Source organism: Vigna unguiculata, chromosome 9 (genome assembly GCF_037176805.1).
Source record: "Vigna unguiculata cultivar grain cowpea cultivar isolate G323 ecotype 2 chromosome 9, ASM3717680v1, whole genome shotgun sequence".
Lineage (NCBI taxonomy): Eukaryota > Viridiplantae > Streptophyta > Magnoliopsida > Fabales > Fabaceae > Vigna > Vigna unguiculata.
Window position 1 is genome coordinate 2,672,182 of NC_140800.1, and position 16,106 is coordinate 2,688,287.

Below are 16,106 nucleotides of genomic sequence, written 5' to 3' on the forward strand. Positions count from 1 at the left end.
ATGTCTTGAAACTCTTGATAAAACAAGGGTTCCTAGCCCTCGTAATCATCCTAAAGTCAAGAATAACACTAATGCTAGATATAAGAGCATTCATATTAGTTTTTTAAACTAATTTAAAAATATGGCTCCAATGACTTTTAAATAGGTTTAATTAAGTTTTTAAGTTTCCATTGTCTTGTTTATTTGTGTTATTTGTCTTCACTATGTTAAAAAATGAGAAGTGTAGTAGTTAATACAAAAATGATATTATTATGAGACGAATAACCTTTATTGTTATAGTTGAAAATACCTTGGATGATAACTTGATGACTTGTTAGCAAAGTAAAAATGTCAAAATGTAGGTTTTTGGAAACAGCAAAAGGAAAGATAATGATATTTTAGATTATTTTTTCTATCACTTTTAATCTATCACTTGGATCATTACATTATACCATTTAAAAGATATCAAAATAGATAATTAAAGGAAGACTGAAATTGTGATTTAAGAGTAGATAAAAAAATGAGTCAAAATATTATTATTCTATATTTAATAGGTTTTAATACTTAATGGGTTTTAATAGAATAATACATTAGTTATTTATTATAAACAACTTAAGTAAAAAGTCAATTAAAAAATTGGTGTAACATGTATCCACCTTTATTACAAAACGTTTGTCTTTACAACGATTGCACCAAAACCAATTTTATTTGATGTAAATTAACTTTTTCCCACCAGTGATTAGTTGCAATATAATTTTATATTAATTATAAAATTTCACTTTTTTCAAGTAAATAAGATGATCTTACAAAATAATATATGTTTAATAGAAAAATTAAATGATAAAATTTAATTAATTTTTTTTAAAATAGTTTATATCAAACATAACCAATAAGGATTCAATTACATAGAAAAATTAAATGATAAAAACTGAATTAAAAAAATATAAAAGTTAGTTAATATACCAAACAAAATTAATAAAGACTAATTTAAAATATCTAAATTTATAAGAGACTTTAAACTTAATTAAATCATTAAAATATTAGTTATCTACTAAAAGTTAGACCATGTTTAAATCTACCAATAAAACCAACTTGTGGGGCAAAATATTAGGCCAGTAAGTACAATACCTTTTTTTTCGAATAATTTTTCTGATTGTGATTAAAAGAAGTGTATGTTGCCTTTTAATTAAGTTTTTTTAAAACGTTAAAAAGTAAAGATTAATATTTCGTAATAAGATTTAAATTTCATAACAGATTTTGTATGGTAATGTGACATGGTAAATTACATTTCACTTGTTATACCTTTTAGTCTCCTTAACATGATAAATTAAAGTCAATGTTCTATAAATTAATTCTATCATCATTTATAAAACGAATTAATATGAAAGATAAATTTATTTTCATATGTTATTTTTTATTTCAACTTCCGTAAGAACTTACTTAAAATATCTTTTCAGTTAATCAAAATACTATTAGAACTTTTTCTAGTAACCTTTTGAAGTTATTGTAATTATAATATATACTAAACGGTCAACGTTTACAACTGTATACAGTGTACATAGTCGTGTTTCCAACTTTTTTCGACTTACTTTTTTTAATGCAGATATAGTAAAATGGGTTTAATTGACAAAAAAATAAATGTATACATACTTTTGGTACAAATATATTTAATGTTTTAGTAAATAAATAAATAAAATATATCTAATATAAAAGAGTGCGAACAAAATATTTTGTTTGTTAAAAATATAAAAATACAACTACTATTTTCTTTTATTTCTTGAGTAAATTTGCCAAACAAAACAAAATATATTTCAATTTAATAAAAAAACAACTCATAAATAATATAAAGAGCTGGTTTGATACATAATTTAAAAGAAATTTAGATAAAATTAATATTAGGTTTAGTTAGTAAGATGATATCAAATATGTCAGTTTGGTATTCGCTTTTAAAAATATGTCAATCTAGTTTCAATCTTTTAAAAAGCGTCTTAATCAGGTCTCTTTGAGACAAAAATTGTTAAAATCGTTAACTTAATTCATGACTTTTACCACTAAAATTTGATATAAATATCAATACTTAATTTTATAAGTTATGTTAAATATCAATATCGTTAACGATGTTAATATTTTTTTTGTTAAAAATTACTTAATTGAGACATATTTTTAAAAATTTAAACTGAATTGATACATTTTTAAAAATAAGTATCAAACTAACACATCTAAATATAAATAGATACTATCTAACTAATTAAACATTAAACATTGATATTATGTTTTAAAGTGTACATAAATATAACTGAAATTTGCAAACGGACAATGTGTGTTTCGAACCGGAATGCGTACCATCGTTGACCTAATGTAAAGTCTCATTTATTGAATTTTTCGTACGGAAAAAGGGTTTGCATTTCACATTTTAAAACGGGGTTTTATCATTTGGTGAAAGAAATGATAAACAATATCGCTGTTTTATTTTGAATAAAATTGCCAAACTATGGTAGAGTCATACATTAAAAAAAAAAAAAAAGAGGCAAAAATAGAGTCAAAGAAAAGATAAGTTGTAGCAAAGAAATTTTATATTGAGATTGCTTAAGATGAAGAAGTAACATAAACAATGGATGACCTAGTACGGCAACTACACTGCGGAAACAAATTAATTATTACAATTTGCGGAATTGTTATGTGTATAATATAAATTATCATTTTGGACAACGATAGAAGATTCTCCAAAACATTTTTTTTTAAACAAATGTAGCTACTTACTTAGACTCAAATGCATGTATCAAGGTATATGTTTATATCTACACCAAAAATAAAATGTATATTGCTCTATTTTTAAACACTTACATTCGATTTTTATAGACTATCTTCGCATATGTAAGAGATTTCAACATGCCAATCATTTTGTAATTAGGTGTTGGTTGGAAGATAGCTTAATCTTCAACAATTTTAATATAGAATTGTCTGATTTCTTTTTAAGAAATTAATATCAAATTATATATATTATAAGAGTCGAGACCGTCTATTTTTTTCAATATTTTTTAATATATTAATATTAATATTGTTTTTTTTTTGTCTACAAATGCTAGACGTGAATTGTATTAGTAGGGAAATTAAACCACAACCTTTTTTTTCTTTCAAGTTAGTGAGGAGGGAATTAAACCCTTTGGACCTATCTCAATATTGTTATTAAAAGAAACTTTGAAAAGTTAAAAAAATGTATTTAAATTAAAATTTACTTCAACTTTTAAATGATGTGTAATTATCGAAAATTGAAATTTATTTGAAAGATGAAAATGTATTCAAATTACTTTTAATTTCAACTCTGGAATATATAGAACTATTGGAATATATATAAATTGTAATAAAAAAATAAATTAAAAAAAATTATTCTCAAGAATTAAACATGAATTTTGAAAGTGTGTTTTAAAGGTGAGCAAAATTCTATTGTGACATGTAGGATAAATTTTCACAACATAGAGCCTGGCCATAGGTTTGGTGAAACAAACATAGGTTTGTTACATATACAATACAACCATTCAAATCATATTATTTTATAGTAATCTTTCTTCATACACAAAATGGTGGCAATAACAACAAATTCCATTCACATCATTGAATCAACTCTTGTTGCTTTAGAAAATTACAATTCCATACATTTTAGGAAATATTTAAGGTGGTGTCTAGATCATAATTCTTGTGGCTTGAAAGATAAGGACAATAATACATAACAAAATTTTACATTTATTTAGTGCACTATGTTTTACCATCCTTTATTCTTTTTTTCTTTCTCTTTACAAGTATAAAATTGACTTTTTTATGACTATTTTACCCATACCATTAATGTCAAATGTCCATTTATTTTTTGTTTTTCTTTCTTTTAAAATAGTAGAGAATATATCTTGTGCTTTTTTTTAGGTATTTATGTTTTGATTTTCTCTTTTATCCTCTATTAGATAAAATATTAATAAATCCCATGATTAAGAGATTACAACAAAGTATTAAAACATAAATTTGTCTCAATATTAATTCATGATACACAATTTTTTGTTTGATAAAAAAAAATGACAACAAACACAAAATATCTTATGTACATTTGTTTGAGATAGACAATAAAATATGTGTTTCAAGAGCTTACATAATATTACTCTTAGCATATAAATGTTTTTACCATGTTTATATATAATGTTCTATCATTTGAATATCAAGTAAATATCACAAAGAATATCAATATTAAAAAGTCTCTGGAAGAATATGTCAAAGTTGTTTCATACAAACAGTTTCGTCAAGAAAATAATTTCTTATTTTTTCATAATTCATTCGTCTCATACACTACTAACATTTACTTTTGTTGAGATAAAAGTAGTTTGACTTACATCATGAGTTATATTGAGATTCAAAATGTTCCTTCAAATAAAGGCATGCATTCAATGTTGTATGCAAAATATATAATACAACCCTTAGGTCTAGGAGAATAGAAGTAACATTATAATCAATGACTTCTCTTCGTCTCACAATGGTTAGTTAAAGATTTTCTAATCACTCTTTCAAATACTTTTATAAATAGAAATTGTCTTTAAAGAAGAAAGTTTATGACAATAGTCAATAAATGAACTTCGGAGCAACTCTATATAGAGATAAAATCTTGTGCAAAACCTAAATAGTGAAAGAAAAATCAAATGAAGGGGAAATTAGTTTCATAAAATTAAAAAAGAAAATATTATATAAAGTGAAATTTCAAAATGATACAACTTTAAATAATAGTATGACAATATAAAAGATAGTGGTTACAAATGTCATATTATACGTGTAGATTATGACAACTATATGATGTATTATACTAAAAAAAATCATAATTTTAATTAATCGTTATATTAAAAACATATATATATATATATATATTAGTGTGTAGAGAATGAATGTAAATTTTTTAATAATTCACTACCAGTTTATATATATATATATATATATATATATATATATATATATATATATATATATATATATATATATATATATATATATATATATATATATATATATATATCATGTATATGTTTTATAAATTATTTAGGTTATTATAATACACCAGATGACACTATCTCTAATTAACAAAATTAGTTTTTTAGAGTTAAATATTTAGCGTAAAACTATTCTATCATTCTCCTTTTGAGTTATTAAAGCCACTTGATTACATAGTATCCATGAAGTCAACGGTTTTAAATCTCAGCGACAATTGTATACAAAATACACCACTTAAAGTTCTTAAAAATTTCTCAATTTGCAATTTTTAAAATATTCATTACAATACTAATCAATTCTATTTAAATTTGAGTTTATATATATATATATATATATATATATATATATATTTTTTTTTTTTTTTCTTCTATTAATTTTTGGCTCCATTTTTTCAACTCTGTATATCTATCTATGGTTGAATTATTTTTCTCCCCTTTCAAGTATTAGTTTAAAACGTACGATGTATATTATATCTAATTCAAAATTAAAGTACATAAGTGATAAATAGTATGTTTACATCAACGTTAAAACCCACGCATGTTGCCATTTTTACGTTAAATATTATATATATATATATATATATATATATATATATTTATATTTCTTAAATGATCGCATATAAAAAAAATTAATAAGTGGTTTTTAATTTTTAATTTTTTTCATTATTTCATATAGACCATAAATATTCATCGTATATAATATTTAAAATAAGGAAAAAAATTAACGTTATATAAAAATTATAGCGTGTTTTGGACACGCCCATTAACTAAGTTTCTTTGATGCAAAAATTCACATTTAAATAGAATCTACTATTTACAACTTTGAGATGAAGAATAACGTTAGACTAATTTGATGTTGGTGAGAAACATTTAAGAGACTTTGATATTCTAAAATATGAACCCAATATTTTGAGTGAAACATTAATTTAGTTACTAAAAGATTTATAATTTGTCACTTTTAAAAAGATATAAATAACTATTTGCTTCCCTACAAGATGAAAGTGTTTAATTTTTTTTTTCTTTTCAAATACCTAAAGTTAGTTTTAAAACATTATATTGTGAAATTTTTCTTCTTTTAGCAAATATATTTTACTCTAATATTTCCTAACTCTATGCCATTAGGTCAGAAAACAAACTATAATTTAGTGGTTTAAATGAGCTTTAAGGAGCTACAAAAAAAAATGGTCGTTCCTTAGCATTTAATAGTATTTCTAAACAAAAATTTAGATCTAACACTTTCTTTAAGAAGAGTTGAATTTTCTTCTATCTCTATCTTAGGGTTTTTACACGCTACCGTTGAATAATATGTAGGTATCACCCCAAACTATATTTTTCAACTTGATAATTTTGTTAAGATAAAATCAACTTTTGAATAAAAGTTAGACAAAAAGAATTGTTATCGGATGGATAAGTCTATAATCATAATTAAACTCATTAAATGGTGTAACTATCTTATATATTTATACTAAAAACAATATTTACCCGGAAATTAGCATTTTTTAAGCTCACGATACCTTATATAATATAAACATGCATACTCTTATTAAAAGTAGCGAAAGAAACATGAGATTTCACATATTTAAAAAATTACGGTATATAAACAGATACGACTTTCATCTTATAAATTAATTTGATAAAATTGAGTTAGATTTGAAATTTATTTTTTTTTAACGTGATATTTAGAGTTAAGGTTAATTCTTTGCCTCCCAACAAATTTACTGTTTCTTGTTACGTTAAATTTTCTTTTAGTCACTGCCCGCCACAGTTCATATGGCAATAACCACTATCGTATGTCTTGATGTCCTCTTTCTAAATTTGCAACTTTTATTATATCAAATAATCATGATCGAGTGGGACAATTAAGGTGTAATAAATAAAAAGACAATGATATTTTGATAACTAAATTTTAATAATACGAGATAGCATCTTTTAAATGATTTTGAAATATAGAAAAATGAAAAAAAAATGAAAAGTCACTTAAAAAATGTCATCTCAGATTGTGAGAAAAAGTTAGTTAAAAATTTATTTTTCTAAATAATGGTATAGAGATATTTATATGCCTCCGTGTAAGGTGTGATAAAAATTTTATATCATTCAAAGATAGAATAAAATTACAGTATATGTAAATAGGTGCAAATCCATAAATTGATTTTATAAGATTGAGTCAAATTTAAAATACACTTAACAAATTATAATTTAACTCTACAAAATAAGTGTATATTAAGATAAAAATTACACTTTATATACTTTAATACTATATTTAAAAAAAATATTTAAAATCAAACTTAATTTGACAAAATGAAATAGGATAACATATCATTTCATAATATATATATATATATATATATATATATATATATATATATATATATATATATATATATATATTCCATATGTAATTTCCAAGACACATGTTACTTGTATGAAATGAAAACATCAGTATCTTTCTAACATGATATATATTTTGGAATGTTATGCATTTATCTTGGAGTTACTGACCTTGCAACTAAATTCAATGATAATCTTAATTTCTAGAGAGATTGATGTATGACATTACCAACTAGGTTTGATTTGGTCTAACAATATATATGGAACATAAAAACAATTCAATTAATTATAAGAGTTGAAAAAATTGTACAAAGTTAAGTGACTTATGGTGTGTGCATCAAAATGTCTATGATGTTGTGCTAAGAATGAATGAATATATGAAATTAATGCATTATTGTTTGTGTAAACTCAACAAAAATCACAACAAGTCCAAGATTACCGGCACGAAGAGACAAGTAAGAAGAACTTTTTCAACTTTATATATAATTTTTTTAGTTATCCACAATCAGAATTCCAACTCTTAGTCTATACAACTAGTTTTTTTATTCTATTCATAATATTTCATTAACAGAAAATCCATACAGAAGAAATAAGTATTAATTTTAAAAATTAAATAAACTGAAAATAAAAAAAGGAAAAGGTTGAATAATAATAAGGAAAAATGTAATGGATAGATGTGTTACCCGCCTATCAGTATAATATATTATATTTAAAAATTATAATGTATTAATTAAATTTTAATTTATCAAAATAAAATAATATAGTAAAAAAAGTGAATAGAGATATTTCAGTGATTTATTTTCAGGTAAGTATCCATACAAAAGAATCAATTTTAAAGTAAAAAAATTATTAATTTTTATATAACAAGTTTTATACAATTAATTAAGAAAAAATATGATAAATTTAATTTGTAAGTTAATCCTTATAAAATGATACCTTTATAGATGGTATAACTTTTTTTGCTCTTACCAAGTATGTATATATAACAAATAGAAAGAATCAATTTTTTTTTTTGGAATAATTTTAAAGGAATTATTTCTTTTTTTTTTTTATGGGTACGCAGACATTGGTTATTGTTATTTTTCAAACTATACCTTTCTTAATTACACACCAGTCTATTTGTTTTTTGGACCACTGCAACCCTTGTTCAAATGTAATTTTAAATGGTGTGCCAGGTGACTAGTTACAATTTTAGGTAAAAAGTCAAATATCAAAACAAATTCATTTAATTACTGACACTTTTATTTAATTTTTATAAGAATCACCTTACTTGGTTTAAATTTTTATTTTTATTTCTAACAATTGAATTTGTACAATTATATATTTTGTTACTTACATGCTTTGTGATGAATAATTTTAAATTATTTTAATTCCATAACTAATTTAGGATAAATTCTATATGTGTAGTTATTTTTCATTTAAAGTTTTTACATGCTTATTATTAACAAATATTTGAATTAAAAACATAATAAATTTTTAAGTTTATTTGGACAAATATATGTGATAAAAAATTGATTGAATCACGCTAACTCAGCCTAATTAAGATTTGATGTAATGTTTATAGGTTGAATAAATTAATTCAAATCTGATTTTACTTTCCTACTACAAGATTCATTCAACCATGTATCTACTATCTTCTTGAACAAATATGTATCTTTCATAAATATGTTAGGCTAATCCAAAAAGGTAGTAAAAATAAAACAATGCCAGTCATTAAAAAAAAATAGCATTGATATTTCAAGGATCTTCGATTTATTATTCATATACACAAAAATATCAAAAATAATTTTGTCATCAATTATTATAATTATTTTCTTTACTTTCTAAAGCCACTTCAGAAAACAACGTAATTAGAAAAACCATCGTCGATAACATAGAATCATAAATTATAGCAATGTAAGGAAATAGATTGTAATAATATTGTTAAAATATTAATAAAATAATTTCTTATGAATATATTATATGCGACAACACGTGTTAATTATTGGAATTGAGAACCTCGCGTGTAACATTCATGTGATCTTTACCAAAGAATAATAATCAATATTGATCAGGTGCACAAAAAAAAAAAAAAAATTACGTATAAACAAACAAAATCAAGTTTGTGAACATAGTAGTATAGGATTCGATCTCCTTGTAGCAAAGTCGTAGATTTAAATGTTGTTAAAGAAAAAAACAAACCATGTTGTCTAATAAAGATATTTCAAACCAATAACAAATTTGTTAAGAAGAAAAGACAAGATTAATTTTATTTTCCAGTATTTATTTAATTTTACAATTAATTTGCAAAAGAGATATGCTTGAATTTTTTTTTGTGTGGTCCCATGTTCTTTTAATCTCACATTAATTGCTATTGTGAAGGAGAGTTTAATTTCTATTAACCTATATTAATTACTTTATTAGTATTTTAGTCAATCTATTTTCCAGTATAAATATTAATTTTGTAGAACTAAACTTCGTAATAAATAATCATTAAATATATAAATCATGTTACATAGTTACAGTTAAGCAAAACAATTCAGGAATATCAGAATAGTTTAGGGAAGAAAAATGAACAAAACAAGTGCTGATTTTTTTTTATTATTTGAATAATTAAGAAGATTAATATTATGTGAATATAAAATGGAAATAAAGAGGTGGTGGTTAGGGATGGCAACGGGGCGGGGCGGGGCGGGGACGGGTTTCGCTATCCCATACCCATCCCCGCATAAAAAATTCATCTTCATCCCCATACCCAAACCCAACGGGTATCAAACTTTTTTCCCATCCCCATCCCCACCGGGTAACGGGTATAATCTCGTACCCATACCCGTACCCGTGTTCTAACTACTTCAATATTAATTTTTATAAAAGAAAAAAATTACGGTAAAGAAAACATAATATTATGAAATATTCAATATTAGGAGGATTTTCTTCGATGTCAAATACCTTAAAATAAATTATAATTGTTTACATTTTATATTAGAATACCAAATAAAATTTCATGTGAACCAAAACATTTATTAAATTTGCAAACTACAACATTGATGAACTTAGTTGATAAAATTAAAAAATATTTCAAAAAAAATATAAAAGGAAAACAAATATTCAAATTAAAATATATTTTAAATGTTTGTTTACTTCAATTTTTTAAATTCTAATGAATCTCTTTTTTATACACTAATAAAAGTTATAATATATCACTTGATCAAAATGACACAAAGAACAAATAATAAACATAATAATAAAAGGAAAACAAATATTCAAATTAAAATATATTTTAAATGTTTGTTTACTTCAATTTTTTTAAATTATAATAAATCTCTTTTTTATACACTAATAAAAGTTATAATACATCACTTGATCAAAATGACACAAAGAACAAATAATAAACATAATAATAAAATTTTGACATAGATTTTGTATCTTTTGAACTTCAATATATGTTGGATAGTGACAAAAAAATATTCATAGCAATTACATTAAATTTTTATATTGTAGTAAATAAAAGTTATTTATACAATTAAAGTGAAAAAAATTACAGTATGATTAATAGTGAGTTATAAAATAACAAATAATTAGATAGAATATATCGAAATATTATTCTACATGATGAAAATAAACAATAAATAAAAATATTAAAAAACTAACAAATGTGTGTTTTAGAAATAATTTGAGAGACTATCGAAAGAAATCGTACAAAGAAAATCAAATGTATAATTAAGGTATGATAAAATGAAAAATACCTTAGAGAACTAATTATTAAATTACGTTTGAAGTGGTTAAAATTAAATAGAAATATCATTAGTGACCAAAAAATTTGTCATTAAATTACAAATAAATTAGTAATTAAATTGGTCACTAAATCAAGTATCGATTCGATCATTGAATCAGTCACTAATTTAGTCATTGATTCAGATAATAAATCAACTACTACCACCAATGACGAAAAATAGTGACTGATATGGGTTACTGACTAAATCAGTCACCATTTCATGTTTTTCTTGTAGTGAATTATCATATAATATTTCTAAATATCATTATATATATATATATATATATATATATATATATAATTTTAACCACTTCAAACAGAATTTAAAGTGAAAAAATTACATTATGATTAATAATGAGTTATAAAATAAAAAATAATTAGATAGAATCTATCGAAATATTATTCTACATGATAAAAATAAAAACAATAAATAAAAATATTAAAAAACTAACAAATGTGTGTTTTAGAAATAATTCGAGAGACTATCGAAAAAAATCACACAAAGGAAATCAAATGTATAACTAAGATATGATAAGACGAAAAATATCTTAGAGAACTAAGAAAACTTTTCAAATATCAACATATATACTTGATGGTTGAAAAATAACGAAAATTATTTTAATGAAACAAAAGAGTTCTTCAAATTAAATAAAAATTAATAATAATAATAATAAGTAAAGAATTTTTTTTATATTACCTTAAATTGAGAGTATAAACATTCTCATGTGAAAGGAAAATTTATAATAAATAAAAATATTAAAAAATAATATAAATATTCAAATGTGAGGCATAATATTTTTTTTTATTAACATACATCATTTTAACATAATTACATAAAGGTTATGATAAGATAAAAAATATATTGGAGATGAGAATGAGTTTCATGACAAATGAAATAATTAAAAGAAAAAAAAATAGAAAAAAAAAAAAAAAATATATATATATATATATATATATATATATATATATATATATATATATATATATATATATATATATATATATATATAGGAGTTACTTGATTAATTGTGAATATTTTAATAATTTAAACGAGAATGGAGATATGGCGGGGACGGGTATTATGGCAGGTATATGTACATCCCCATACCCATCCCCATACCCAACTGAAAAAGTCGGGAATTCCCCATAGCCATACCCATACCCAGTCAATACGGGAATTCCCCGTCAAAACGGGACGGGTTCGGACAATACCCACGGAGAGGGATTTATTTGTCATCTCTAGTAGTGGTAAATGGTAATGAAGGAGAGAACGTGGCCATGTTAGCAACATTTGACCCTACGGCTCTTGTACTTCAATTCCACGTCACTCTTCAATCAACATCTCATCCTATTCCGTACGTCTTTTCCTTCTTAATCTCTTCAATCTCTGCATTATATATAATAACCCTCTTCTCTCTCACCCTTTCCAATTTCTTCAAACTCTCTCTTTTCTAGATTTGCAGCTATGAACATTCACCATCTGCAACAGCTTCATAATCATCAACCTATGACCATGAAGATGGATTCCATGAGGAAGAGGGAGAGAAACAAAGGCATGGAGAAAGAGAGGCTTCAAGTCATGGATCTCAGTGGCATGTCTTTGGACTCTCTTCCCAAACCTGCTCTTGATTTGGCCACCATTTGCAAGTTGGACTTATCTAATAACAATCTCCAGGTACCTTTTCATACCTTCCAACACTCATCTTTTTCCACCTTTTCAAAACAACTCATATGATGTTTCTGTCTGTTCATAAGGTCTAACTTAAGAGACTCGTTTCTGATTAATTTTAGTTCACACACAAAAATGATTGTATGATAGTATAATATTCTTATATGTATCAACTTGCACAGAAAAGAAAGAAGATAACGAAGTGAGTTCAGAAATGGACAAGTGCATGTGCATCCAAATATAACTCTGTCTTTTTCCTTTCTACCATAAAAATGAACATTAATGGCTGGTTTAATACAGAATAAGAACAGACATGAAATCGTGTTCTTCTTTTTTTGCATTCTATGGTTATTAGTATATGAATTAAAGCGAATTGAGTTAGAGTTAATATAGTTTATCCTCTCTTATTAAATATTATACATAAAAAAGATATTTTTGTTGTGACAGGACATTCCTGAATCCTTAACTGCGAGACTGCTAAACATGGAGGTGTTGGATGTTCGGTCCAACCAGCTTAAGTCTCTTCCTAATTCCATTGGTTGTCTCTCTAAGCTTAAGGTTTTAAATGTCTCAGGCAACTTCATCGAATCCCTCCCCAAAACCATTGAGAATTGCAGGTTTGTTTTTTTCAACTGCAATTTATTTATGATGTGATTAAATCGTCAAGTTCTGAGAAATCTCCATATATATGGATATAAAGTTTTCTATAAAACTATATCTGTTAAAATATCTTCATTAATTATGTGTATCTGCTCCATTTAAATCACTTGTCCTATACGAAATTAAGGAACTTTGGAATTGAACAAAGTAAATCAAATTGTGGTGTAAATGGTAGAAGAATTAATACACTTTTTCTTGTCAGCCTTATGTGAAAGAGAAATTATAGTTTCACACTCCTACCTATTTTTTCTAGTAATTAAGAGAGATATATAAGACAAGGGAAGAGTCAAATCAGATAGAAAATTATAAAATTTTACATAAGTAAATAAATAAATAAGAATAACATCACCATGAAAATTTTATTTTTTACAAAAATTAAAAACTGATGATTTATTTAGAAATATTTTATAAAACGACATTTTTTACCTGAATTATAAATATATCAAAGTTTCTTCCTCTGGTCTACGTTATCATCATAAAAAAAAAATTGTGGACAGAACATTTCCGTTTTTTATTTTTCTTTCGGCGGCATCAAATCCTGTGTACGAAAGTCTGCAAAAACCTTCACCATGTTCATATTCGAAAGCTTAATAATTAATAGTCTAATAGATTTTCGTACGTATTTAATTTTTTGTACGAAAACAAATTATGTAACTCATGATAGCAACCCATATACTTTTCTTATGAAGAAAAAATGAGTTAAATAATTTGGAAAACTGGTTGCCGTCACAAATCAAGGGTTACAGTTTGAAAAAACGAACACTTCATTTTTTTTTAATAGATTATTCTCCGTGATTGCTGTTATATTTTGGTTTGTACAAGTCAAAATCAAAGGTAATAGCACTTGACTAATTAATACAAATTTGAAATATGGCTCTACGTTAATTTGATTGAAATTAATTGTGGCAAGGAATCAATTAATTAAATGTTGTAAAGAAAGAGTTTGAATATATGACTCTTGGCCAATTATAATTAATGATCAACCTCAACCTTTTGCATTGTCAAAGCCACACCAATAATAAAAAATCTATATTATTATAAGTCAAATGACGTGGACTATGTTTAACCACAACAATAATCTCCATTTAATTATTCTAATTCTTCAATCATTTTACATCCTAATTCAACATGCCATGCATTATTAAGCTTTTAGTTAACATAAAAAATTCAATATTTTAATTCCTTGCTAATCAAAATTATCACCTGATTAGAAGAGTGCAAGAAACAAAATAACAAAGTACAGATTTTCTACTAGATTTTTTTAATATTGTCTTCTGTTCAGTATTAACCCTACACTGATATTATTAGTACTTTAAAAAAAAATCAATCTAGTTTGAAACATCAAAAGAACAATTTTATGTATCATTAGTTATTGAAGAAATGAAAACGAGGGAAATCATGCATGATTCTGCATGATCTTTCATCGATCTTCAACTAGTTCATATATTACAACTTTATGTATCATTGTTCATGTTGATGGTGATTCATCAGAGCATTGGAAGAACTGAATGCGAACTTCAACAAGCTGAGCAAGTTACCAGACACAATAGGGTTCGAGCTGATAAACCTGAAGAAGCTCTCAGTGAATTCCAACAAGCTGGTTTTTCTTCCTAGCTCCACCTCACACCTAACATCACTGAAGGTTCTGGATGCACGGTTGAATTGCCTAAGGTCACTTCCGGAGGATCTTGAGAACCTCATCAACCTTGAGACACTGAACGTGAGCCAGAACTTCCAGTACTTGGAAACCCTCCCTTATTCCATAGGGCTCCTCTTGTCCCTGGTTGAACTTGACGTGAGCTACAACAAGATCAAGACCTTGCCTGAATCCATTGGGTGCCTGAAGAACCTGAAGAAGCTGAGCGTTGAAGGGAACCCTCTGGTTTGTCCCTCGATGGAGGTGGTGGAGCAGGGTCTGCACGTGGTGATGGAGTTCATGCAGCATAAGATGAACTCGAGTGGTGAGCGCCCAGCGAAGAAAAGGTGGTGGATGATGAAGATGGTGAAGTGTGGAACCTTCAACAAGCAAGTGAGAGGTGGGAAAAGACCAGAGCATGAGGGTTACAACATGCTTAAGCACCAGAAAATCAATGGTCTTGCTTCGCCAGGCTTCATGGGAATGCTTTCACCTCTTCGCTTCTTCTCTTCGCCCCGCCATTCCTTCGGCTGAAGATATACACTTTTGTAAATCACCGTCATTTGGAGAGAAATTAATCACTTCATGAACTAAGATCTCCTGTGTTCATATAATCTTACTAATTTTCACGTTCTTCGTATAATTAAGTTTTTGTTTTTTTTGTTTGCATGGAGTTGAAAAATCTCAATTATATGCTGCATGAAGCTGTTAAAGATTGTACGATTTCTCTTTTGTTGAATGGTTTGGTTCTCTGTGCTGAATTCCAAGGATCAAAGTGAGAATTGTGAGTTAGGTTGTATCTACGTGTATAGAATAATAGGTGGATGGTATGATTGAGTACAAGATGATGGAGGGTTTTTTCGTTTGTGAATCTTTGAAAATCAAGTTTGCTCTGAAGATAATATACTTGTTTCACAGAATGGTTGTTCTTTAAAAGGAAATGATATTTGAACATTTTTTTTAACTTAAATTTTACATGGCTGATGTTGCATGACTTTTTTTATTCAAACATTAACTTTTTTTTTAATGAAAGAAAACTGTTGCACGTGTAGGAGTTAAATT

At 25.4% G+C, this 16,106-nt stretch overlaps 1 protein-coding gene across 1 annotated transcript; it reads left to right on the forward strand.

The window, feature by feature from the left end:
- Positions 1-12,493: 12,493 nt before the first annotated feature.
- Positions 12,494-15,805, forward strand: LOC114162391 (plant intracellular Ras-group-related LRR protein 6-like). The gene is made up of 3 exons (XM_028046260.2): positions 12,494-12,754; positions 13,196-13,365; positions 14,900-15,805. Exons 1-3 carry the CDS (start codon positions 12,545-12,547, stop codon positions 15,576-15,578), a joined length of 1,059 nt encoding a protein of 352 aa, XP_027902061.1. The 5' UTR covers positions 12,494-12,544; the 3' UTR covers positions 15,579-15,805.
- The last annotated feature ends 301 nt before the right edge of the window (positions 15,806-16,106 follow it).

What these genes read in the sequence shown, in the direction of transcription:
- LOC114162391 (XM_028046260.2), top strand. Translation starts at nt 12,545, where the DNA reads ATGAACATTCACCATCTGCAACAGCTTCATAATCATCAACCTATGACC. An exon ending in TATCTAATAACAATCTCCAG is followed by an intron (nt 12,755 to 13,195) that starts GTACCTTTTCAT and finishes TTGTTGTGACAG; the next exon opens with GACATTCCTGAATCCTTAAC. An exon ending in AAAACCATTGAGAATTGCAG is followed by an intron (nt 13,366 to 14,899) that starts GTTTGTTTTTTT and finishes GTGATTCATCAG; the next exon opens with AGCATTGGAAGAACTGAATG.